Raw genomic sequence first — 27,409 nt, forward strand, 5'->3', positions numbered from 1 at the left:
AGAAGGCTGGCCTCTTGGCTTCTCTGTATCCTCCATTCAGACAGAGGCCTTTCCCTTCTGCCTTGCCTCTTCATCTCTCTGATTAGTACAGCAGACACAAAGACAGCCATCCTTACTTCCTGTCGGAGGTGGCTAGTGCTAAATCAGGCTAATGCTAACGCTAGGCGTTTTGTTTGGGGTGTTTTATGCCCGTCCTTGGTATCGAGGGGCAGGTTTGCTTTGGCAGTGCCAGTCCTGAGGGGGCTGGGCCATGTTCAGCCTGTACCCCTCCTCCTCCTGCCCCATCCGTCTTGTCTCTCCTCCCGTCCCTGGCTGGAATTCACCTGGCCTTTTGTTGTATCTCACCCCACCTTCTCGCCTCTCGTAACGGTCCAATATCTCTTTTTTTGTTCTGTCCCATCCAACACTCTCATTACACATCTGCACAGCACCCCCCTCTCTGCACCATCGCACCCCCCTTCTCTGCACCATCGCACCCCCCCCTTCCCTGCACCATCGCACCCCCTTCTCTGCACCATCGCACCCCCCCTTCTCTGCACCATCGCACCCCCCTTCTCTGCACCATCGCACCCCCCTTCTCTGCACCATCGCACCCCCTCTCTGCACCATCGCGCACCCCCACTTCTCTGCACCATCGCACCACCCCCTTCTCTGCACCATCGCACCCCCCTCTCTGCACCATCGCACCCCCCTTCTCTGCACCATCGCACCCCCCTTCTCTGCACCATCGCACCCCCTTCCCTGCACCATCGCACCCCCCCTTCTCTGCACCATCACACACCCCTTCCCTGTACCATCGCACCCCACCCTTCTCTGCACCATCGACACCCCCTTCTTTGCACCATCGCACCCCCTTCTCTGCACCATCGCACCCCCTTCTCTGCACCATCGCACCCCCCTTCTCTGCACCATCGCACCCCCCTCTCTGCACCATCGCGCACCCTCCCACTTCTCTGCACCATCGCACCACCCCCTTCTCTGCACCATCGCACCCCCTCTCTGCACCATCGCGCACCCCCCTTCTCTGCACCATCGCACCCCCCTCTCTGCACATCGCGCCCTCCCCCTCTCTGCACCATCGCACCCTCCCCCTTCTCTGCACCATCGCACCCCCATCCCCGTATCTCTCACACCTATCAAACTGGCTTTTGGCAAGAGGCACTGAGGAGTTTTGTGAATGGCGAAAACGCCATCTCTCCGCCTCCTGCTGCTGCTGCGGATGACGATGATGGTGATTGACTTTTATTTGTGTCTGCTCGGGTTGTTTTACACGCAATTCATTTCCTCCTTCCTCGTTTTTCTCCCTCCCTCCCCTTCTCTCTCTCAGAGGACTTTTCTGACTTTGTGAAAGTGCTGAGGAGGCTTCTCTGTTGCTCTGAGGTTCTGTGACCTGGGCTGCCGTGCCCTTCGCCAGTCAGTCATGTTGATCTGTAGGGTTGACTGATTGATCCCCGAAGGCCTAGATCTGCTCACTTTATGAAGGCCGTAATTCCTTTAAAAGTCAAACAAGCCCTCTCTCCTCTCCTCTCCTCTCCTCTCCTCTCCTCTCCCCTCACCCACTCCTTCCCTCTCTCCTCTCCCCTGACCCACTCCTTCCCTCTCTCCTCTCCCCTCACACACTCCCTCCCTCTCTCCTCTCCCCTCACCCACTCCCCCTCTCTCCTCTCCCCTCACCCACTCCCTCCCTCTCTCCTCTCCCCTCACACACTCCCTCCCTCTCTCCTCTCCCCTCACACACTCCCTCCCTCTCTCCTCTCCCCTCACACACTCCTTCCCTCTCTCCTTTCCCCTCACACACTCCCTCCCTCACTCTCTCCTCTCCCCTCACACACTCCTTCCATCTCTCCTTTCCCCTTACACACTCCCTCCCTCTCTCCTCTCCCCTCACACACTCCCTCCCTCTCTCCTCTCACCTCACACACTCCCTCCCTCTCTTCTCTCCCTCCCTCTCTCTCTCCCCTCACACACTCCTTCCCTCTCTCCTCTCCCCTCACACACTCCTTCCCTCTCTCCTCTCCCCTCCCCTCTCCTCTCCCCTCACACACTCCTTCCCTCTCTCCTCTCCCCTCACACACTCCTTCCCTCTCTCCTCTCCCCTCCCCTCACACACTCCTTCCCTCTCTCCTCTCCCCTCACCCACTCCTTCCCTCTCTCCCTCTCCCCTCACACACTCCCTCCCTCTCTCCTCTCCCCTCACACACTCCTTCCCTCTCTCCTTTCCCCTCACACACTCCCTCCCTCACTCTCTCCTCTCCCCTCACACACTCCTTCCCTCTCTCCTTTCCCTTTACACACTCCCTCCCTCTCTCCTCTCCCCTCACACACTCCCTCCCTCTCTCCTCTCACCTCACACACTCCCTCCCTCTCTTCTCTCCCTCCCTCTCTCCTCTCCCCTCACACACTCCTTCCCTCTCTCCTCTCCCCTCACACACTCCTTCCCTCTCTCCTCTCCCCTCCCCTCACACACTCCTTCCCTCTCTCCCCTCCCCTCACACACTCCTCCCTCTCTCCTCTCCCCTCACACACTCCTTCCCTCTCTCCTCTCCCCTCACCCACTCCTTCCCTCTCTCCTCTCCCCTCCCCTCACCCACTCCCTCTCTCTCTCCTCTCCCCACTGCACGTCTGTTGTGGTGTGATATATACTAAAGATCACCTTTGGCATCACAGCACCTGGTGACCAATCAGGGCCCTGCATTGTTTGATACACTGCTGAGTGGTGGACCTGCTGTCCGTGTGATAGTGCTGGTGGGGAGTTAGTTTGTGTGTGTGCGCGCGTGTGTGTGTGTGAGTGTGTGTACGCGCATGGGAATGTGCACTTGTGTGTGAATGCGTGCATATGTGTGTCTGTGTGTGTGTGAGTGTGTGTCTGAGCACAGCTCTCTCAGCAGTAAACAGCAGTAGTCTTGTGACTTGTAACAGTGTTTCCTAATGACTGACTTCCTGCTGCTGGGAGGACTGCTTCTTCTCTGAGATACGCTCCCTGGCTCTGTCTGGGAGCCCACTGTTTGTATATGAGATGTCACTCTGCTCTGTGTTAGTCTGTTGCTCTGTTGAACAGCAGGGCTGGAGAAACAGGAAGAGTGAGCTCTGGCTGCAGCAGCTAAACAAATGAACGTCTAACAATCTTTTCAATGGTTATGTGAAAAAGAAGACACTTGTAAAGCTTCCTTCCTGTGCACTCGTCATCTCAAGCGCACAAAGGCCATCCCTCGCACATGCCAATTCTCTCTCACTGAAGTGTAAAAGCCTTTGACCTTTTAGGACAGGAGGGCCTGTTGCATTGTCCTGTGAGGGGATGGCTCCGGTCAGGGCAGGGCAGCTAGCTGAATGGGTAGGGCTATGGACCGCGTGCAGCCATTGTGCAGGCCTCATTGCACCACAAACAAAGAGAACATAGCACTGCTAAAACAGGCGCTACTGCCGTTGTGCCCAATTCACTGGCACAGAAAACCTGTGCTGCTTCAACAGCCTGCCATGGCGTTATGTTGAGGTCACGTACAGTAACAATGTCAACATCACTCTACTCTACATGCCAGACATCAGGTACAGGCTGTTGGTATAGGATTCTACTGCTCTGACTTGGTTGGGTTTTAGCTGACAGTTCAGTTTAGAATCTAGGCTACATCTTTATCCTCCTCTTTTTTATACTCTCTCTCCCTCTCCCTCTCTCTCTCTCTCTCTCTCTCTCTCTCTCTCTCTCTCTCTCTCTCTCTCTCTCTCTCTCTCTCTCTCTCTCTCTCTCTCTCTCTCTCTCTCTCTCTCTCTCTCTCTCTCTCTCTCTCTCTCTCTCTCTCTCTCTCTCTCTCTCTCTCTCTCTCTCTCTCTCTCTCTCTCTCTCTCTCTCTCTGTCTCTCTCTGTCTCTCTCTGTCTCTCTCTCTCTCTCTCTCTCTCTCTCTCTCTCTCTCTCTCTCTCTCTGTCTCTCTCTCTCTCTCTCTCTGTCTCTCTCTCTGTCTCTCTCTGTCTCTCTCTGTCTCTCTCTCTCTCTCTCTCTCCTCTCTCTCTCTCCCTCTCTCTCCCTCTCTCTCTCCCCCTCTCTCTCTCTCCCTCTCTCTCCCTCTCTCTCTCTCTCTCTCTCTCTCTCTCTCTCTCTCTCTCTCTCACTCATTCATTCTCTCATTCTCTCTCATTCTCTCACTCTGATCTCTCTCTCTCTCTGCTCTCTCTCACACCAGTCTGTCTCCTAACAAAAGCAATAGCAGAGTCAGATTCCTTGTGTCCATTCCAACAGTTTCTGTTCCCATGCTATAGAGGCATGTAAGCTTGCCTATATTTCAGGGGAGGCAGGAAGGTACCCACAGCCACATCCCCAGCCAGGATCCCTCGGAGCCCAGGGAGTTTTACGAGCCTCCTAATGAGAGCAGTAGGGGAATGGAGAGAGGGGGAATGGAGAGAGGAGAGAGGGGGAATGGAGAGAGGAGAGCGGGAATGGAGAGAGGAGAGGGGGAATGGAGAGAGGGAATGGGAGAGAGGAGAGGAGAACTGTTCTGCCTTATTATTATTCGACCATGCTGGTCATTTATGAACATTTGAACATCTTGGCCATGTTCTGTTATAATCTCCACCCGGCACAGCCAGAAGAGGACTGGCCACCCCACATATGCTCTCTCTAATTCTCTCTTTCTTTCTCTCTCTCGGAGGACCTGAGCCCTAGGACCATGCCCCAGGACTACCTGACATAATGACTCCTTGCTGTCCCCAGTCCACCTGACCGTGCTGCTGCTCCAGTTTCAACTGTTCTGCCTTATTATTATACGACCATGCTGGTCATTTATGAACATTTGAACATCTTGGCCATGTTCTGTTATAATCTCCACCCGGCACAGCCAGAAGAGGACTGGCCACCCCACATAGCCTGGTTCCTCTCTAGGTTTCTTCCTAGGTTTTGGCCTTTCTAGGGAGTTTTTCCTAGCCACCGTGCTTCTACACCTGCATTGCTTGCTGTTTGGGGTTTTAGGCTGGGTTTCTGTACAACACTTTGAGATATCAGCTGATGTACGAAGGGCTATATAAATACATTTGATTTGATTTGAAATTTGATTTGAGAGCGGGAATGGAGAGAGGAGAGGGGGAATGGAGAGAGGGAATGGGAGAGAGGAGAGAGGGGGAATGGAGAGAGGGAATGGGAGAGAGGGAATAGAGAGAGGGAATGGGAGAGAGGAGAGCGGGAATGGAGAGAGGAGAGGGGAATGGAGAGAGGGAATGGAGAGAGGGAATGGGAGAGAGGAGAGAGGGGGAATGGAGAGAGGGAATGGGAGAGAGGAGAGAGGGGGATGGGAGAGAGGGAATGGGAGAGAGGGAATGGGAGAGAGGGAATGGAGAGAGGGAATGGGAGAGAGGGAATGGGACAGAGGGAATGGGAGAGAGCGAATGGAGAGAGGGAATGGGAGAGAGGGAATGGAGAGAGGGAATGGGACAGAGGGAATGGGAGAGACGGAATGGGAGAGAGGGAATGGGACAGAGGGAATGGGACAGAGGGAATGGGAGAGAGGGAATGGGACAGAGGGAATGGGACAGAGAGAATGGGACAGAGGGAATGGGACAGAGAGAATGGGACAGAGGGAATGGGCCACTCTGCCTCCAAAATGGAATAAGGTACAGAAAAGAAAGAGAGAGTAAAGAGTGAGATGTGTATTTGGACAAGATTGAGTTCCAAGAGGAGAAATAGAGTGTGTGTGTGTGTGTGTGTGTGTGTGTGTGTGTGTGTGTGTGTGTGTGTGTGTGTGTGTGTGTGTGTGTGTGTGTGTGTGTGTGTGTGTGTGTGTGTGTGTGTGTGTGTGTGTGGGAGAGAGCGAAATCTCAAGAGCGGCAGAGAAAGTGAGAGCGAGAAACTGCTTTGCCCTTTGTACCGGCGTCCATTGTGACCTGGGATGGGGATGTAGCATGTGCAAAGGGACCTAGCTCCTCCGACAACTACAGTTCATGTGTGTGTGTGTGTGTGCTTATCACAATGCCCCTCCCTACCCCCTACCGCCTCTTAAACTGGGGGAGGGGTCACAGATTAAGAGCACTCTCCCATCTGCACACAGCTGTTTATTCCAACAGGTGTGTGCGTCAGCAGAGAGTGTGTGTGTCTGTGTGTGTGTGTGTGTGTTGTGTTACTCCCCACTGGACTGGTTAAGTGTACAGTATGTTAATGCCCATTTGTTAAACAGCTTCGTCCTCCAGGTTGCACAGGGGCTGCCAAGCGTTCCCATTCTATTAGAATCATGTGGGTTGAGTGAGGTAAAGGGCCCTTACAGAAAGTGTCTAGTGTACTGCCTGGGACTAACCGTGTGTCCGTGTGTCCGCAGGTTCCTCGTATTATGACAACGTGCGGCCGTTGGCCTATCCTGACTCAGACGCCGTGCTCGTCTGCTTTGACATCAGTCGCCCAGAGACCCTGGACAGTGTCCTGAAGAAGGTCGGTGTCTTCCTCTTCCTCTTCCTCACCTTCCAACTGCCCCTCTTCCTCCTCCCCGGTCGGTCACGACCAGGGTATATAACCAACATGCCCAGCCTTCAGAGAACATGGTTTATTACTGTTGTTTTGCGATTGCGTTCACACTTGTTGCAGGAATTTGCCTCACTGTGTCAAAGTGCCACACACAAGCCAAATGAGACACAGCCCTTGGAGATAAACATCTCACTTCTAACGTCAAAATGAAACTCTGCCATCAAAATCTAACAATCCTTTTTTCAAAACCATTTGAATTACTCTTTCAAAGCAGCAACACACTGATGTACTTTATACAAAACACTGCTGTCTTTAGTACTTCATTTTCTCATACAGGCTTCTGTTAAAGATTGTTCCAGTACATCTACTCACATTTCAATCAACACAAAAATAGAAAGACATCAGAAAGAAATATATATACACAGCTTTTGCCATCGCAGGTTTATAAAACAACACAAACACAAAAGAAAAGTAGAATTACAGTACAGTAATCAATACTATATGTTACTGTAAACTCACGGAAACTCAAATAATTACAGTAAAATTACAGTGCAATGGTAAACAAAAAGTATTGTAAGGGACTGTAAGGGATGAGGTGGATGGTTTATGGATCCCGCCTTCTGTTAGGGACTGACCCCACCTCAATGTCTCCGCATGCCTCTTCCATTGCTTGCAGAAGAGGCAGGCGGTCATGTGGTTGGCGGTCCTACACTTTCCAACGCCAAGCCGAAAGTAATTCCTCAATCGGATTGAGAAATGGGGAGTAAAGGGGGCAAGTATACAACTGTGAAGTTATTGTGGTTGGTGAGCCAGTCCCTGACCAGAGCAGCCCGGTGGAAACTAACATTATCCCAGATGACAACAAACCAGGGCTGCTCAGGTCCGTCCTGTACAACTGTATTATGTAGTGCATCCAGAAATATGATTATGTGTTGCAGTATTGTAGGGCCCGAGGGTGGCATGGTGATGCATCCAGGAATATGATTATGTGTTGCAGTATTGTAGGGCCCGAGGGTGGCATGGTGATGCATCCAGGAATATGATTATGTGTTGCAGTATTGTAGGGACCGAGGGTGGCATGGTGATGCATCCAGGAATATGATTATGTGTTGCAGTATTGTAGGGACCGAGGGTGGCATGGTGATGCATCCAGAAATATGATTATGTGTTGCAGTATTGTAGGGACCGAGGGTGGCATGGTGATGCATCCAGAAATATGATTATGTGTTGCAGTATTGTAGGGACCGAGGGTGGCATGGTGATGCATCCAGAAATATGATTATGTGTTGCAGTATTGTAGGGACCGAGGGTGGCATGGTGATGCATCCAGAAATATGATTATGTGTTGCAGTATTGTAGGGACCGAGGGTGGCATGGTGATGCATCCAGAAATATGATTATGTGTTGCAGTATTGTAGGGTCAGACACATTCAGTCAAAACTACAAGCTACAGGCAAGGTAGGTACCCCCGCAGACAGGTGCCCCCTATTATTTTGTTCACTGAGGAGCGTAGACCTAATATTGTAGGACTACATTGTATTGTACTGTGATGATGTGCAACAATTACATAGGTACAGTCTAGTGTAGAATGTTGAAGACATGCCTGTTCTCCAGTCTAAATGTCCATATTATGGATTCTACCGTGTAGCGACTCAGGTTGGGCTGGACCCTCTGCCTCCCTCATCGTCGGGACATGACTTATGACTACCAAAGTAGCCCTTAATGTCGTCGGACAAATGTCTCTGTCTATTGCCTGGTCCCCTTCTTTGTTCTTGTCCTCATCCTCCTCCCACTCCTCTCTCTTCCTCTTCCTCTCGCTACCTCCATGTTTGCAAAGTTCTCACCAAAGAGGTGATCTTACCTGAGGTCTATTTGTAGTGGTGAGGCTCAGACTAATTGGTGTTCAATTACTGTAGAAGTGTTTTCATGTGTGTGTGTGTGTGTGTGCGTGTGTGTGTGTGTGTGTGTGTGTGTGTGTGTGTGTGTGTGTGTGTGTGTGTGTGTGTGTGGGTGTTGCCAATTTCAGGTATGTTTTTGCATTTTGAATAAAAGAGTGCTTTCCCGATGATTGCAAGAGATTTCATTCTTGAACGAAGTGTCTAATGTAAGAAACCGTGTGTAGTGTTTTGCAAGTGTGTTGCAGAATTGCAAAAAAAAGTGCAAAGGAGAACATGTGTTTGTACTTTTGGTGCCGTTGTTTAAAGGCATGGTTACGACAGTTAAGGTTTTGATGCTTTTGTCTAAGCATTCACTTTCAGTGTGTAAGCAATTGGCAAAAAGTGTCACATTCTCATCCAAAGTGTTCTGACTTCACTTCTCATATAGAGTTCCCATGCTATCTATAGCCAGCACATCATCAACAATAGACGATGGGGGGGGGGTAAGACCCACCCCCCTTTATCGCCATGAAACAAGCAGGGCTACTTGACCCCTGACCCCTATAGGAATGGGAGGTCAGACTGGAGAATGAGAGGAGGCCTTGGAGCCCGGCTGGGGTGGAATTTGGAGTGGAGCTCCAATGGCAGATTAGCTATGCAACAACCAATCAAAGAACAGCTGTTTAAGGAGACAGAGTATTTATGTGAATCTGGGCATTTATGGGACTTTCATACTCGATGAGAAGCCAGGACAGATGCTGGTAGTTAACGTTTTTATGGTGGCTTTTGGGTGTGATATTTTGATACTGGACTTGGGAAGGGAACCAGCCAGAGTGTGGTAAGGTGGTGACGTGGTCATGGGAATGTTTTACAGCTATTCTCATGAGAGAGTTTGTGTGTGTCAGTAAATTTGTTATTTGACTGTTTTATATGTGTGTGTGTGTTTGTGTGTGTGTGTGTGTTTGTGTGTGTGTGTGTTTGTGTCATGTAAACCAGTCTCGCTGGCCCTCTGCGGTCTCACAGTATTCCTCCATCTTGAGGCCATGTGTGGCACGTCTCTTTTGAAGGTCTCCTCCTGTGAGCTCAGGACCTTGTAAAAGACATTCCCACGGCAGCTCTGTTGATGTGTTTAGTGGTCTGAGGGGAGCTGGTAAAACACGCCCCACCCACAGGCTCTGTAGAGCTAACCCACACGACACCTTGGTTCTACCCACCCGTCTCAGTCTCAGGGCTCAGTGCCCCCGTCTGTTTTTGGTTTTCCCATGAATCCCCTGCTAGGGGGTTTGCCATGACCCCCTGACCTCTAGCTGTCGCCCCCCCCTTCCCCGGTAATTTTAAAAACCTGCGGCGAATGGAAACCTGTTGCCCAATCACCGTTCCAAATTAGACTCTTGACCTCTGTGACCTTGCCTGTCACCAATGGCATCAGATGACAGGAGCGGGAGGGGATTGAGAATGGGGGTGCAAAGTTATTGGATGGTATAGAAGAGATGGGGGTGGAGGGGGGGGGCCAAGGTTGTTTAACTCTTGACGGATGGCTGCACACCCCTGCATTCTGCATGTGGCACCTGGATGAATTCAGACATGCTGAATGTTTTGGGGGGTGTTATTTGGTATTTGTGAGGCAGGAGGGAGGCAGATTTATTTATTTTTCCCAGTTGAAGTCTGAACGATGACATTTAATCTCACAGGGTGTTGTTTCAACTGGACTGCACAGGGTTTTCTGTTCTGTACTCTACCTAAAATAGCTCTATTGACTCAAGCCTTAGAGTGGAATGAAATTGAATGAATCTCATACCGTTGCATTATATCCAATTGAGGTGTGCTTGAGTTGCCTTGGAATTTTCACTTTTGGAATTATTCCATTGGTTCCATAATCGCAATGGGGGAAACCAAAATCAACTAGAGCTCTAGTATTGACATGTACAGTATTTCTACTAGGTTTGAACTGTCCGTCTACCTCTCTCTTTCTGTTTCTTCGTTAACCTCTGCCTGCCTGTCTGCCTGCCTGTATGTCTGCCTGTATGTCTGCCTGCCTGTATGTCTGCCTGTCTGTATGTCTGCCTGCCTGTATGTCCGCCTGTCTCTTTATGTGTCCTTGTTAACATGCTCCTGTCTGTGTGTCCATCCCACAGTGGCAGGGGGAGACCCAGGAGTTCTGTCCCAATGCCAAGGTGGTTCTGGTGGGTTGTAAGCTGGACATGAGGACCGACGTGGGCACCCTGAGAGAGCTGTCCAAGCAACGCCTCATCCCCATCACACACGAACAGGTGAGCAGAGGAAGAGCAGCGGGGGAAGGATGGAGGGAGGAAGAAATGAAAGAGTGAGAGAAAAACCATAGCAGGAAGGAGACGGGTCTTTAAAAAAAAAAGAGAAAGAGGAAACCAATCGAGTTATAATGAGACACGCACGGGAGAAGAGAGAGACAGAGCCGGCCCATTGTCAAACTAGCTTTTAACCCTTAACCCAGCATTGATGGAGCCACCCACAGTTGCTCTATCAACACGCACACATATATTATGTACATATTACCCAATACATGGAAACACACTGAAGCAGACATTTTGCAGAGGTTGGCGTTCCGACTCTAATGGGCTGACAGCGATGTGGAGGTTGGTTATTGTAAAGGGGGTTTAGGGGGTGGCAGGGTGGGGGGGGGTATGTATAGGATTTATGTCTCAGGAGTCGAGACACATTTTACCCTGAGATTAAATATTCATGCAGATTTAGGGATTTTGAAAAGGCGGTATGAATAGAAAAACAGACTTTGATAAAAACACGGCCTTTTATCGCACGCTACCACATCCTCTTAGCCAGGGGCATGGTAATGATGGAGGGAACGCTACCACATCCTCTTAGCCAGGGGCATGGTAATGATGGAGGGAACGCTACCACATCCTCTTAGCCAGGGGCATGGTAATGATGGAGGGAACGCTACCACATCCTCTTAGCCAGGGGCATGGTAATGATGGAGGGAACGCTACCACATCCTCTTAGCCAGGGGCATGGTAATGATGGAGGGAACGCTACCACATCCTCTTAGCCAGGGGCATGGTAATGATGGAGGGAACACTACCACAGCCTCTTAGCCAGGGGCATGGTAATGATGGAGGGAACGCTACCACATCCTCTTAGCCAGGGGCATGGTAATGATGGAGGGAACGCTACCACATCCTCTTAGCCAGGGGCATGGTAATGATGGAGGGAACGCTACCACATCCTCTTAGCCAGGGGCATGGTAATGATGGAGGGAACGCTACCACATCCTCTTAGCCAGGGGCATGGTAATGATGTAGGGAACGCTACCACATCTTCTTAGCCAGGGGCATGGTAATGATGGAGGGAACGCTACCACATCCTCTTAGCCAGGGGCATGGTAATGATGGAGGGAACGCTACCACATCCTCTTAGCCAGGGGCATGGTAATGATGGAGGGAACGCTACCACATCTTCTTAGCCAGGGGCATGGTAATGATGGAGGGAACGCTACCACATCCTCTTAGCCAGGGGCATGGTAATGATGGAGGGAACGCTACCACATCCTCTTAGCCAGGGGCATGGTAATGATGGAGGGAACGCTACCACATCTTCTTAGCCAGGGGCATGGTAATGATGGAGGGAACGCTACCACATCCTCTTAGCCAGGGGCATGGTAATGATGGAGGGAACGCTACCACATCCTCTTAGCCAGGGGCATGGTAATGATGGAGGGAACGCTACCACATCCTCTTAGCCAGGGCATGGTAATGATGGAGGGAACGCTACCACATCCTCTTAGCCAGGGGCATGGTAATGATGGAGGGAACGCTACCACATCCTCTTAGCCAGGGGCATGGTAATGATGGAGGGAACGCTACCACATCCTCTTAGCCAGGGGCATGGTAATGATGGAGGGAACGCTACCACATCCTCTTAGCCAGGGGCATGGTAATGATGGAGGGAACGCTACCACATCCTCTTAGCCAGGGGCATGGTAATGATGGAGGGAACGCTACCACATCCTCTTAGCCAGGGGCATGGTAATGATGGAGGGAACGCTACCACATCCTCTTAGCCAGGGGCATGGTAATGATGTAGGGAACGCTACCACATCCTCTTAGCCAGGGGCATGGTAATGATGGAGGGAACGCTACCACATCCTCTTAGCCAGGGGCATGGTAATGATGGAGGGAACGCTACCACATCCTCTTAGCCAGGGGCATGGTAATGATGGAGGGAACGCTACCACATCCTCTTAGCCAGGGGCATGGTAATGATGGAGGGAACACTACCACATCCTCTTAGCCAGGGGCATGGTAATGATGGAGGGAACAATACCACATCCTCTTAGCCATGGGCATGGTAATGATGGAGGGAACACTACCACATCCTCTTAGCCAGGGGCATGGTAATGATGGAGGGAACACTACCACAGCCTCTTAGCCAGGGGCATGGTAATGATGGAGGGAACGCTACCACATCCTCTTAGCCATGGGCATCATAATGATGGAGGGAACACTACCACATCCTCTTAGCCATGGGCATCGTAATGATGGAGGGAACACTACCACATCCTCTTAGCCATGGGCATGGTAATGATGGAGGGAACGCTACCACATCCTCTTAGCCATGGGCATGGTAATGATGGAGGGAACACTACCACATCCTCTTAGCCAGGGGCATGGTAATGATGGAGGGAACACTACCACATCCTCTTAGCCATGGGCATGGTAATGATGGAGGGAACGCTACCACATCCTCTTAGCCAGGGGCATCGTAATGATGGAGGGAACACTACCACATCCTCTTAGCCATGGGCATGGTAATGATGGAGGGAACACTACCACATCCTCTTAGCCATGGGCATGGTAATGATGGAGGGAACGCTACCACATCCTCTTAGCCAGGGGCATCGTAATGATGGAGGGAACACTACCACATCCTCTTAGCCAGGGGCATGGTAATGATGGAGGGAACACTACCACATCCTCTTAGCCAGGGGCATGGTAATGATGGAGGGAACACTACCACATCCTCTTAGCCAGGGGAATGGTAATGATGGAGGGAACACTACCACATCCTCTTAGCCAGGGGCATGGTAATGATGGAGGGAACACTACCACATCCTCTTAGCCAGGGGCATGGTAATGATGGAGGGAACACTACCACATCCTCTTAGCCAGGGGCATGGTAATGATGGAGGGAACACTACCACATCCTCTTAGCCAGGGGCATGGTAATGATGGAGGGAACACTACCACATCCTCTTAGCCAGGGGCATGGTAATGATGGAGGGAACGCTACCACATCCTCTTAGCCAGGGGCATGGTAATGATTTAGGGAACACTACCACATCCTCTTAGCCAGGGGCATGGTAATGATTTAGGGAACGCTACCACATCCTCTTAGCCAGGGGCATGGTAATGATGGAGGGAACTAGGGGAGGGGTGATAAACTGGTCAGTAAATCTTTGAAATAATCCGCTTTTTGCATGTTTTGATGCTCCCCCGTGACATACACAGAGTGGAGGGGCTGTGGGGCTGTTTCACCCCCCCCCCCCATACACACACAAAAGTACACACACAAAAGCTCAGGGAACCGAGGCCCCTTTCCACTGTGAGCTGGCTGTGGGCCAGCTGTGTGCTGGCCACTGGGGAAAAAACAGATAGAATCCCCCAAGCAACGGGGAAAAAACAACGCATGTAAATAAAATAGACAAACAAAAGATAGAATGGGAGACCATTAAGCTCGTGGGCAATGTTTCAGAGGCTCATGTTAGGGCTCTTGTGTTTTTGTTCTACGTCATACTCTATTTCTGTCTGAGGGAGCTACTGTACTGTACTGTTCTGACCTGTCTATAATTGAAAGGGAATCTGTGTCACATACAGTACTAGCGTTAGGCAGGCTCCCAACAGCCAACTTTTGCTGATCTAATTCAATATCCCCCAGCTTGTTATCCTGTTGTTGATCTCAAAACGGAATTCCGGTAGCAGAGTTGAGGAGTCACAGGCGAGGTGACCACAGGGTGAACCCTACACATTACACACTCATCTGGCCACGGTCTGATAAAGCTTTGCTACTTGTCAGGCCCATCTCTCCCTCTCCCAGTCGTTTCTCTCAACCTTCCTCACCCCCTCTCTCCCTCTCTCTCTCCCTTCCTTAATCTCTCTCCCTCCCTTAATCTCTCTCACCAATCGCTCAGTCTCCCTCCCTCTCAATCTCTCTCTTTCTCTCTCCCTTCCTTAATCTCCCTCCCCCAATCTCTCTCTTTCTCCCTCCCTCCCTCCCTCCCTCCCTCCCTCCCTCCCTCCCTCCCTCCCTCCCTCCCTCCCTCCCTCCCTCCCTCCCTCCCTCCCTCCCTCCCTCCCTCCCTCCCTCCCTCCCTCACAATCTCTCTCTGTCTCTCTCCCTCCCTCCCTCCCTCCCTCCCTCCCTCCCTCCCTCCCTCCCTCCCTCCCTCCCTCCCTCCCTCCCTCCCTCCCTCCCTCCCTAAATCGGTGTTTCCACCTAATAGAGACGTTTCCTGTGACTGTGTAAGGAAGGAGCCTTGATAAGATCACACCAGGCCTGTGGTTCTGAAAGGCCCCATCTGTGTGTGAGTGCATGTGATCCCCAGACAGGGCCATTGGAGGTGTAAAGACAGGGAACCCGGCATAATCCAATGCAGAATAAGGAAAGATAGCCAGAGAGGAGAGGGCAAATACAGTACCATAGAATTCTAAACTGAAACTTCATCTGTTCGATGTATCCTTCCAGTCAGTGAGCTTTGATAACACTGGACCCTGGGGGGAAGCAGGCAGCAGACAGTGCCAGGCAGGCTTTGGGCAGAGAGATTCTCCTCTCTAGTCTCCCATACATATACATATACCAGACAATGGGGGGGAAACTCTAGCCCACTGGGCTCTCTGTGGTGGACTTTCTGCTGTTTAAACAGCAACAACAGAATATGGCAGGAGAAAGAGAGACAGAGTAAGATAGAGAGAGTGTCATGGATTAGTCATTAGATGTAGGGCAGGTACAACTGTCTGCACTGTAGACATGATGTTTAGACCAGCAGCATCTCTGTGTTTCCTGCTTGTCTCTGACTACAGTAACGTGAGATCATTGGTGCTAGGTTATGGCGAATTAACTGTGATGGTACCTCAAGAAGAACAGTAGATACTATTCACAATAGCAGGATGTTGTTGACGATGATGTTCTTGATGTTGTTGTTGATGAGGATGTTCTTGATGTTGTTGTTGATGATGATGTTCTTGATGTTGTTGTTGATGATGATCTTGTTGTTGTTGATGATGATCTTGTTGTTCTTGATGTTGTTGATGATGATGTTTTTGATGTTGTTGATGATGGTGTTCTTGATGTTCTTGTTGTTAATGGTGATGTTCTTGATGTTCTTGATGTTGTTGATGATGATGTTCTTTATGTTGTTGTTGTTGATGATGATGTTCTTGATGTTGTTGTTGATGATGTTCTTGATGATGATGAGGATGTTCTTGATGTTGTTGATGATATTCTTGATGTTGTTGTTGATGGTGATGATCTTGATGTTGTTGATGATGATGATCTTGATGTTGTTGATGATGATGTTCTTGATGTTGTTGATGATGATGTTCTTGATGTTGGTGTTGTTGTTGATGATGATGTTCATGATGTTGTTGATTATGATTATGTTCTTGATGTTGTTGATGATGATCTTGATGTTCTTGTTGTTGATGATGCTGTTCTTGATGTTGTTGATGATGATGATGTTCTTGATGTTGTTGTTGATGATGTTCTTGATGTTGTTGATGATGATGTTCTTGAGGATGTTGATGTTTTTGATATTGATGATGATGCTGTTCTTGATAATGATGATGTTCTTTATGTTGTTGTTGATGTTCTTGATGTTGTTGTTGATGTTTTTGATGTTGATGATGATCTTGATGTTCTTGATGTTGTTGATGATGATGTTGTTGTTGTTGTTGTTGATGATGTTCTTGATGATGAGGTTGATGTTCTTGATAATGATGATGATGTTCTTGATGTTGTTGATGATGTTGTTGATGATGTTGTTGATGTTGTTGATGATGATGTTCATGATGTTGTTGATGATGATGTTCTTGATGTTGTTGTTGATGATAATGTTGTTGATGTTGTTGATGATGATGATGATGTTTTTGATGTTCTTGATGTTGTTGATGATGATGATGGTCTCTAACCCCCTCCCCTCAGGGTAGTGGGTTGGCCCGTCAGATAGGTGCGGTAGCCTACGTGGAGTGCACCTCCAAGGTGTCGGAGAACAGCGTACGGGACGTGTTCCACATCACCACGCTGGCGTCTGTGCGGCGGCCACACAAGCCTCAGCTGAAACGCAGCAGCTCCCGCCGGGGCCTCAAACGGGTGTCCCAGCTGCCCCTGCCCCCCCTGCCTGGTCGGACTGATACCCTGGATCCTGCCCCTGCCATGCAGAAGGACCGGGCCAAGAGCTGTGTGCTCATGTAGAGACCCACCAAGACAAATCTATATATATATACAGTACAGTATGATACACAGAAATATATGACAGACAGAGGAACTCTATTTATTGATTTTGTTTTGTTCAATTTTATTTAATTAAAAAAAAAAAATCCTCTATTATTCTCGTTTTGCACTGCTGAGGATCAAGGACAAAAAAAGAAAAAAAGATGCTTTTGTGTGTGTTTGCGAATCTTTTTGGAGCTGTTTACATTATTATTATTCTTTTTTGACTGATGGACGGTGAAGTGGACTGGTTTTCTCGAGGCAAAGTCCTCTCTTCTGGAGAGAGGAGAGGAGGGGAATAGGAAGTGCTCATGGTCCTGGGGCAGGGTTTGTGGACTGCACTGACTGGGGGGGATCAATCCTTCACACAAGGACGGCACAACAACCATCTTTACTGGACGGCTGGAGGAGAAGACTTTCATTCTGTGGAGAAGGTAGTGGAGGAGTTGGATCAGGAAGATGGAACAAGAAACGTCTCACTGGACAATGGACATGGTTGCTTTTGCTATGCTATATTGTGATGATACTTCCTGTTGCCATGTGTGAATAGAAACGTGTAAGAACAAAAATGCTGAAAAGGGACTCTTATTGAGCGGGTAAATGATGGGAGTAGGTCAAACAGACAGAACTACAGAAGTCAGTTGGACGTTGCTTTTGTAACCAGAGTTAACATGAAGAATGTGCAGAGTTTTCCTCAGATTATTCGAACCACAAGTGCTTTCTAGAAAAAAGTCACTTTACATATCTGTTTTTGTAATAATTTAACACTATTCTATGCGTCAACTCCGATCGTGTCAATTTGATTCAATGAAACTATTGCTGTTGTCGTTATGTTAAGATGTTACTTTGTGGGAAATTTAGCGGTAAAATGTTAGGGCTATTTTACTGTATTTTCACATACTCTAAAAGTCTCAAATAAAGCAACAGCTTGGCTGTAGGGAGAAGAGACTTCCTCTCTGACCCATGTCTCTTCGTTGTGTTTGAGAATATATCAGTGCTGTCAGTCACTAACATTACATGCGGTGCTGCTGGAAAGTATGTGAACCCCTTATGCATTTACAGATTTTTTTATGAAATCTTCATTTAATCAGAACCAGTCTTTTTGACATCTGACATACAGTTGAAGTGGGAAGTTTACATACACTTAGGTTGGAGTCAATAAAACTTGTTTTTCAACCACTCCACAAATTTCTTGTTCACAAAACTTTAGTTTTGGCAATGACACAAGTCAAATAGAACTGTTTGGCCATAATGACCATCATTATTTTTGGAGGACATAAAGGGGGAGGCTTGCAAGCCGAAGAACACCATCCCAACCGTGAAGCACTGGGGTGGCAGCATCCTCACGTGGGAGTGCTTTGCTGCAGGAGGGACTGGTGCACTTCACAAAATAGTTGGCATCATGAGGGAGGAAAATTATGTGGATATATTGAAGCAACATCAAGACATCAGTCAGGAAGTTAAAGGTTGGTCACAAATGGGTCATCCAAATGGACAATGACCCCAAGCATACTTCCAAAGTTGTGACAAAATGGCTTAAGGACAACAAAGTCAAGGAATTGGAGTGGCCATCACAAAGCCCTGACCTCAATCCTATAGAACATGTGTGGGCAGAACTGAAAAAGCGTGTGCGAGCAAGGAGGCCTACCAACCTGACTCAGTTACTCCAGATGTCAGGAGGAATGGGCCAACATTCACCCAACTGATTGTGGGAAGCTTGTGGAAGGCTACCCAAAACATTTGACCCAAGTTAAACAATTTAAAGGCAATGCTACCAAATACACATTTTGTGTATGTGAACTTCTGACCCACTGGGAATGTGATGAAAGAAATCAAATCTGAAATAAATAATTCTCTCTACTATTATTCGGACATTTCACATTCTTAAAATAAAGTGGTTATCCTAACTGACATAAGACAGGGGATTTTTACTAGGATTAAATGTCAGGAATGATCAAAAACTGAGTTTAAATGTATTTGGCTAAGGTGTATGTAAACCTCTGACTTCAACTGTATGTTGGTGTAGAGAAAATCATACGTGTAGTGGAAGAACACAATTAAAAAGGTAATTACTGCAGGAGCAAAAATAAGTGAACCCCAGGTTGCATTGGTTAAATCATGTAGGTAAGTCGAATCAGGTGGGTTAACAATTGGTTACCAAATGAACCAATCAAAGGAGAGATCGTTAGGAAAGAGTTTGCGCGGGATTCTGACAAATAGAGATAAGAAACCTGGTCAGTTTGGTGTTACTCATCCAGGTGAATGCAAAGCACGCCATGCGGAGAGGAAAGGAGATCCCAGAGGACATTAGGACGAGGGTAGTGAGAGCACATCAGTCTGGGGAAGGCTTTTACATCATCTCAAAAAGATTTGAGCTCTGTCAGTCCACTGTTTGGTAAATCATTTACAAATGGAGAGCATTTAACATGACAGCAACTCGGGCCTAGAAGTGGACGCCCTTCCGAAGTATCCCAAAGAGCCACAAGAACAATAATAAATCAGGTGAAAGCAAACCCAAACATAACTTGCTCCAACAATAAGAACACTGAATCAAAATACTATTGATGGGAGGGTTGCTAGGAAGAAGCCTCTGCTGTCAAAAAAGAACCAAACTGCCCGTCTTAACTTTGCCAGAGACCACCTGGACAAACCTGAAGGTTTCTGGAAGTCCACTCTCTGGATCGATGAGTTCAAAATGGACCTTTTTGGACACAATCAACACTGCTAGGTTTGGCGAAAACCCAATACTGCCTACCACCAAAAGAACCCTTATCCCAACAGTCAAGCGTGGTGGTGGGAATGTCAAGATCTGGGGCTGCTTTTCTTCCTCTGGGCTTGGATGACTCCACATCATTAAAGGGAACCATGAATCCTGAGGTATACCAGGAGATTCTTGAACAGAACGTCAGGCCATCAGTCAAGGCGCTAAAGCTGGGCCAGCCCAAAATAGGGCTTCCAACAAGACAACAACCCAAAGCGTTCAAGCAAGTCTACCAAAGAATGGCTCAGCAGAAAGATTTGTGTTTTGGATTGGCAAAGTCAAAGGCCTGACCTAAATCCAATTGAGATGCTGTGGCAGGACCTGAGCGGGCAGTTCATGCCAGACACCCCTCAAACCTCACTCAATTGGCGGAGTTCTGTAAGGAGGAGTGGGAAAAATCCCTCAAAACAGATGTCAGAGACTGATTACTGGCTACAGGAGATGTTTACTCCCAGGTTGATCGCTGCTAGTGGAGGTGCCACAAGCTATTGACTGAAGGGGTTCACATATTTTTGCACACATCACATCTGAGTTTCTCTTCAATAAAACACTTTTGTTAAATAAGCAACAATCTATTTTTGTTTCTGTAAATTACTTGGAATGTCTTTATTACGAATTGGGGTTTTCGATTTGTATTTTATGTTTATTTTATACAAAAATAATGACCAGCCCTGTCGGGTTCACATACTTTCAAGCAGCATTGTAACTAGTCTGTCCCACTGGGCACAGATGTCAGTTCAGCGTCTATTCCACATTGGTTCAACGTAATTTTGTTAATGTTGTAGACGTTGATTCAACCAGTGTGTGCCCAGTGAGGTGTGACCATCTTCTTGTTATTACTCAGCCCAAACAGATGAATGTTAGCTGGGCGTCCAGCCTAATCTAACTCCCCTATACAACTCCAGTAATTATTCACACTTAAAATTAAGTGTTTTGTAACGTCAAAACTAGTAGCAACTGAGCTGCCACCAACGAGAAGGAGACGAAAACTTAACTTTACTTGAGTTTTGAAACCCCCTTTTTCTCCCCAATTTTGTGATATCCAATTATAATCTTGTCTCATCGTTGCAACTCCCCAACAGGCTCAGGAGAGGTGAAGGTCGAGTCATGCGTCCTCCGAAACACTCGGGAGGCCCCGTTGTAACAACTTTTAATCAAGTGTTGTGCAACATATTGCTAGGGACAGGGAGTCTACCGGAAAAGGTTGAAAACACAATTTTTGTGTTTCGAGTTCTGTTTAGTGCAGAATTATATACCTTCTCTTTTGGTTTCATTTCCTCTCTTTTTTTTGTTGTTGTACTTTTTCTCCCCAATTGTTAGTTACAGTCTTGTCCCATCGCTGCAACTCCCCTACAGATTCAGGGGAGGCGAAGGTTGAGAGCCATGCATCCTCCGAAACCTGACCCTGCCAAGCCACACTGCTTGCTTAACCCGGAAGCCAGCCGCACCAATGTGTCGGAGGAAACACCATCCAGCTGGCGACTGAAGTCAGCTTGCAGGCGCATGGCCAACACAAGGAGTCACTACAGCGTGGTGAGAGAGGGAAATCCCAGCCGGCCAACCCCTCCCCTAACCCGGACGACGCTGGGCCAATTGTGTGCCGCCTCATGGGTCTCCTGGTCATGGCCGGCTGTGACGCAGCCTGTGACCGAAACCGGGCCTGTAGTGACGCCTTAAGCACTGTGATGCAGTGCCTTAGACCGCTGCGCCACTCGGGAGGCCCCGTTTCCTCTCTTTAAAGCTTCTTAACACTATTATGGTGTTTCAAATCCTGTCTAGTGCAGGCACTGTTGAGCACAGTGCTCAATCCACTAGCAGTAACTAGAGGTTTTACAACAAGCGTTGCAGGATATGGTATTTGCCTCCACCATCAAAAGTTGGTTGAACGTAATTTTGCCTTATGGTTTTGATATCCGTTCATCATGATCCAATACACCTCATAGTGCAACAAAATGCTTAATATGAATATATAAGTACACTATTATTTCTTCAAACACGCATACAACATTGTGTAAAAGATGTGGAATTACCCATAAACTCTGTAAAAACAGAGCCACGTGGCAAGATAGGAAGGAGATTTTTTTTTAAATACTTCCAATGAATTCAATCACTAAATATTCTCTTATCTTTGGTTATCCTCATAAAATTCTTACATTTTGAACAACATATTAAGTTGGTTTTATTCTCAAAATGTTTGGTAAAATAAAATAAACAAATCACTGAAATGACTTGCATTCATTTTTATTAAGTATATGGTTATTATTATTTTGGGGGGGGGGGTTCAATTCACCACAGAATGTGTTTTTCTGTTGCTGTATGGTTGTGGGTCAAATGTAAATGAAATTCCAATTAAATGTACCATCTTACTGGCCCAGAAGCTGGGTGTTCAACTCCCACTTCCACTCCTCTGTCTCCTGTTTCTATAATGTCTAAATAAAGCATTGAATAAATGTAGGTGGAATTCCAGAAACAAATATCCTCCACATGCCCTTATCTTTAATCAATACTTAGCCTATAACGCATTTGCATTTCTTAACCATTTGACCGGGAGACAATCTGCGAAACAAATATTTGTTGTGTGTTTTGACGCTGCCTTATTTTCACATGCACAGAAACCCCGGAATGTGTTTTCACAACACAAAAAACACAAAATATTCAGATTGAAGAATCACTTTGGGTGTTTCAGAGTACTTCTATTCTGTTTAAAAAAAAAACGTTCTGTGTATCAGAACATTGCGTTTACATTCAAACACCCCCCAAAACACACAATCTAAGTTTAGTTGTACTGCCTTTCGTGGTTTCATTACGCAACCGTGGTGTTTTGAGTCCTTCTATTTTTACAGTGAACGATAAAGCCATGTATCAAACCTCACCCGGTGTTCATCATAAGAGAGGCAGATCCCTCTGGTTACTTGTTAGCGCTATGCCTATAAGCATCTATTGTACGTCGTCAAGGTTACCACCACCACCATCATTGCCCTATTTCCTCATCAAAAAGTCAAAACAGTCATGCTGCCTTCGAGGTGAGCCAGACTGACAAGGCAACACACCGAGCAGCTCACTGAATTCACTGGAGCGAAACGAGCGCATCATCAACACAACTAAGAAGACAACACAATGTTTTGTTCATATTTAAATGAGTCCCCACGTGCTGCTTCTTAACCCGGGGTGAGAGGAGCTTCGGCTGTACTCAAAGCTAGAGCTGACATCCCGTGCGTGTTGTACTAGTCTCTGAGGAAAACATTTTGTCAACAGTTTGACCCTTCACGTCTGTGGTTGGCTGAGTTCTTTTTCCCTGCATGTGTGACCGATGTGAAATGGCTGGCTAGTTAGCGGTGGTGCGCTCTAATAGCGCTTCGATCGGTGACGACACTCGCTCTGAGACCTTGGAGTAGCGGTTCCCCTTGCTCTGCAAGGGCCGCGGCTTTTGTGGAGCGATGGGTAACGATGCTTCGTGAGTGACTGGTTGACGTGTGCAGAGGGTCCCTGGTTCGAGCCCAGGTTGGGGCGAGGAGAGGGACGGAAGCTATACTGTTACACGAGCACCTGTAAACCAAGCTGTAGACCAGGGCAGTCATGGCCTCCCTGTCTGTCTGCTGGTCTGTGTGACATTCCAGACGTGTTGGGGAGCAGGCAGACTGCTGTTGTCCTGACAGTGTGTGGCTGGAGGTCAGAGTGGACACTCAGTCTCTGTCACCACATTGTGGCCCTGTCCTGGCCTGCCTGAATACATTTCCTCTATGTGTGTCTATCACTGCTGCTGTCACACACTGTAAAAGAAAAAACGAAAACAGAAAGTTGAATCAACTTACATTTGTAACGCAACCAAGCTGCAATAGGACTGTGAGTTTGCTCCTTTTATACCCCGGGTCAAACTCGCATCAAAAAAGTTGGGTGTGAATTTTTATTGAGCAACCTCACAATCCTATTGCAGCTTGGTTGCGTTACAATTGTACGTTGAATCAACATATGTTATTATTATTATTATTTACAAGCCCCAGCCAACCAGGCAACCTCCAAAGCTACAAATTACACTTAGTCCTCCTCTGAGAGAGTGATGGTGTGCAAGGAAGAGGGCAAAGAATAGCAAAAGAGCAAATTAGGTGGAGTGCATTTACGGAGGACAGAAAATGTTAGGTAAGTCTGTTAGGGTGGGGGACTCCAGAAATGATGCAAAAGAGGGAGTCAATGGAAAATAATAAATATGGAGAGAGAAGAGGAAAGATTCATTTAACAATATACAGTAGAGAAAAACAGAGAGGGACCTGGGGGGATGTCGGGTTGGATGGACACAGGGGACAGAGGAGGTCTGGGAAGTTGGGCGGTCAGTCGGTCACAGGGCAGAGGGGGCCTGGGAGGGGGTAACTTAGGGCAGGAAATGAGCAAGGGAAATGAGGTTGGCACCAGCAGCAGCATGGTGGGCTCTGGACCTGCTGTTCCCCTGCAGTTCAGTCTGACACTAAGACGGATTAGTCCTGTGGTCGGTCTCTCTCTCTCTCTCTCTCTCTCTCTCTCTCTCTCTCTCTTTGTATCTCTCTCTCTCTCTCTTTGTATCTCTCTCTCTCTCTCTCTCTCTCTCTCTCTCTCTCTCTCTCTCTCTCGCTGTCTCTGTGTGTGTGTGCTCCACAACAGGGGAGGGGGGGATTATATCTCTGGTTGTGGCATAGGCCAGCATTTCCCCTTCAGCTTGTGGACAAATCAAATCAAGCATTCATCCATGCACAGACAGTCAGACACAGACAGCAACATCTCCAAAACAGAGCGCCATAGAGTAGCTTCTACGCGGTATTTCAACAAAAACTTTGCTCTGGGTTTTTCTGTGCTCCACACACGTCCCAGGCGTGTGATGTGAAAGAGAGGTTTACTGCAGCAGAATATCTCGCATCTATTTCAGCAATCTGATCAGTCCTTTGGCCTTTACAGAGGAGAAGCCAGGGGAATTAGAAGTACCTTTGTTAGTTCTCCCTCTCCAATCTACATACTTCACTTACTCCCCTCCCATGCTGTTAATAACAACCACTGTGAGACATACATGAGATCCAGTGTTATCTGAATTGCCATCTGCCATTATTCATACAGACAACTCACTGTGTGAACATTGTATATATTCATGCCCAATTACTACTAGATGGTATCCATACAGGAGGTCCAGTCATACACCTGGTCAGAAGTATGTGGACACCTGCTCGTCGAAACATCTCATTCCAAAATCATGGGCATTAATATGGAGTTGGTCCCCAGTTTGTTACTATAACAGCCTACACTCTTCTGGGAAGGCGTTCCACTAGATGTTGGAACATTGCTGCGTGGACTTGCTTCCTTTCAGCCACAAGAGCATTATTGATGTCGAGCACTGATGTTGGGCGATTAGGCCTGGCTCACAGTCAGCCTTCCAATTTATCCCAAAGGTGTTCAGTGGGGTTGAGGTCAGGGCTCTGTGCAGGCCAGTCAAGTTCTTCCACAACGATCTCGACAAACCATTTCTGTATGGACCTAGCTTTGTGAACGGGGGCATTGTCATGCTGAAACAGGAAAGGGCCTTCCCCAAACTGTTGCCTGAAAGTTGGAAGCACAGATTTTCCGTCAGTGGAACTAAGAGGCCTAGCCCGAACCATGAAAACAGCCCAGACCAGCCAAAAAACTTTACAGTTGGCACTATGCATTTGGGCAGGTAGCATTCTCCTGGCATCCCTCAAACCAAGATTAGTCCGTCTGACTGCCAGATGATGAAGCATGATTCAGAGAACTCATTTCCACTGCTCCAGAGTCCAATTGCGGCCAGCTTATACACCAGCCCAGCCGAAGCTTAGAATTGCTGATGGTGATCTTAGGCTTGTGTGCGGCTGCTTGTCCATGGAAACCCATTTCATGAAGCTCCCAATGAACAGTTCTTGTGCTCACGTTGCTTCCAGAGGCAGTTTGGAACCCGGTAGTGAGTGTTGCAACCAAGGATAGATGATTTTTTACATCTGAGCGTTTCCACTTCACAATAACAGCACTTACAGTTGACAGGGGCAGCCCTAGGAGGGCAGACATTTTCTGACTTGTTGGAAAGGTGGCATTCTATGACGGTGCCACGTTGAAAGTCACTGAGCTCTTCAGTGAGGCCATTCAACTGCCAATGTTTGTCTATAGAGGTTGCATGGCGGTGTGTTCGATTTTATACACCGGTCAGCAACAGGTGTGGCTGAAATAGCCGAATCCAGTCATTTAAAAGGGTGTCCACGTCCTTTTGGCCATGGTGTGTATCTGAATAGCCATTCATACTGACAACGTACTGTCTACATCCATGCCCAATTTGCCTGCGGATACTATCAGTAAGCTACAGTACACTGGCCAGTGACCTGAGTGAAACCTGGACTCCTTGAAGGAGTCAATAGAGGTAAACACACAACATATGAGTGCACAGGGTTTGCAGATGCACATACAGATGTAGGATCTTAATTGGGTCACCCAGTTGCTGGAGAACATTCCTACTGGGCAGGACTTTTAAAACTTGTAGTGTATTTGATATTTACAAAAGGTTCTGAAGTTGGATTTTCCCTTACGACAAATGTATTAACCCCTACAAAAATGTCCATTAAATATGATCCACATAATAATTTGCATTTCCTGTCACCGCAGGATTATTTTCCTGCTGTAGCAAACTGGCTCAAATTAAGATCCCACATCTGTACACTGAACATGGACAAATAAGTAGTACCACACAGCCAGATTGCACATCTGGAGATGAAAATCCTCCACCCGAATATGAGTCTAGAGAACTTTCCCTCGTTGCCTCTTACATGTTCCAGCCCGAACTAGATTGTTTCCTAACAGATGAACACAACAAAGTGGAGGCAGACCTGAGCTGGTCCCTGAGGTGGTTGAGTAATGAAAACACAGACTGTGGAGATTAATTAGCCCGCGCTTTAGTGCCTAGCGCTTCTTTCCACCACCAAATACATTCCGGCTAATTAAAACGAGGCTTGTATATATGTATGCGTTTGTGTGTGTGTGTGTGTGTGTGTGTCTGAATTAGTCAGGATATCCACCCCTGTCAAGCCTATCATCATCCCAGAAAGATCTCTCTCTAATCACTTCCATCATTAAAAGGAGATGGACCGATATGAGTATTGATATTCTGCCTGCATATTCATTATTCTTCCATCTGTTTTCCGGGGCTGTACACACACACACGCACACACACACGTGTACACACACACACACACAAGCACACACACGCGCAAACACCAATTCTCAGAGGTATAAAACGGAATATTAATCCTGTCTGTGATTGAGATGTGAAGATGGGGAGGGGGGTAGTTTCTCCTCAGGCGAGAATGGGGATGAAGTGGAGGTTGGGGGTGGTGGTTAGAGGGGGATGTTGTGAGAATATAAAAAATCTAATCTGTCATCGTGTCACACGCCAGGGAGCCATTCACTCAAGCTTATAAAGACAGGTTTCTATTTCATCATTAAGGTACACAACAAATCAGTGTTTGGGCTTGTTTTTAATTGTCTGAGACATCATTGAGGGGGAACAGATCTATTGGATTAACAGCCATATGTGTTGGATGGAGAAAGAATGCCTGAGCATCCATAACAGCAGATACAGAACAGATATTAACTGTACACAACCTAAAACATAATTGTCTGTTCATCTGCATCCCAAATAGCACCCTATTCTGTTTTTATAGGGCCATGGGGCCCCTATGGGCTCTAGTCAAAAGTAGTGCACTATACACGGAATAGGGTGCCATTTAGGAAGCACCCTCATTTAGTACCTTTGGGACTTTTATTTATGTCCATACCTACACACTTCAGCATACACCCTGGACCTCTATGGAGAGAGAAAGAGTCGCCCAGGTGTTTGACA

General features: G+C 47.7%; 1 protein-coding gene across 2 annotated transcripts in view; it reads left to right on the forward strand.

Moving 5' to 3' along the window:
- The window catches only part of LOC112225971 (rho-related GTP-binding protein RhoN), a 41,058-nt gene extending 23,308 nt beyond the window's left edge, over positions 1-17,750 (forward strand). The window contains exons 3-5 of one of the 2 annotated variants that reach the window (XM_042307356.1): positions 6,293-6,402; positions 10,448-10,582; positions 16,508-17,750. In XM_042307356.1, coding sequence (XP_042163290.1) covers positions 6,293-6,402; positions 10,448-10,582; positions 16,508-16,711 — 449 coding nt within the window. In that variant the 3' untranslated portion in view covers positions 16,712-17,750. Of the gene's footprint in view, positions 1-6,292; positions 6,403-10,447; positions 10,583-16,502 lie in introns of both variants that reach the window. The other variant, XM_024390130.2, reaches the window with a different exon arrangement.
- Positions 17,751-27,409: the final 9,659 nt, after the last annotated feature.

Source organism: Oncorhynchus tshawytscha, linkage group LG27, assembly GCF_018296145.1.
Source record: "Oncorhynchus tshawytscha isolate Ot180627B linkage group LG27, Otsh_v2.0, whole genome shotgun sequence".
Lineage (NCBI taxonomy): Eukaryota > Metazoa > Chordata > Actinopteri > Salmoniformes > Salmonidae > Oncorhynchus > Oncorhynchus tshawytscha.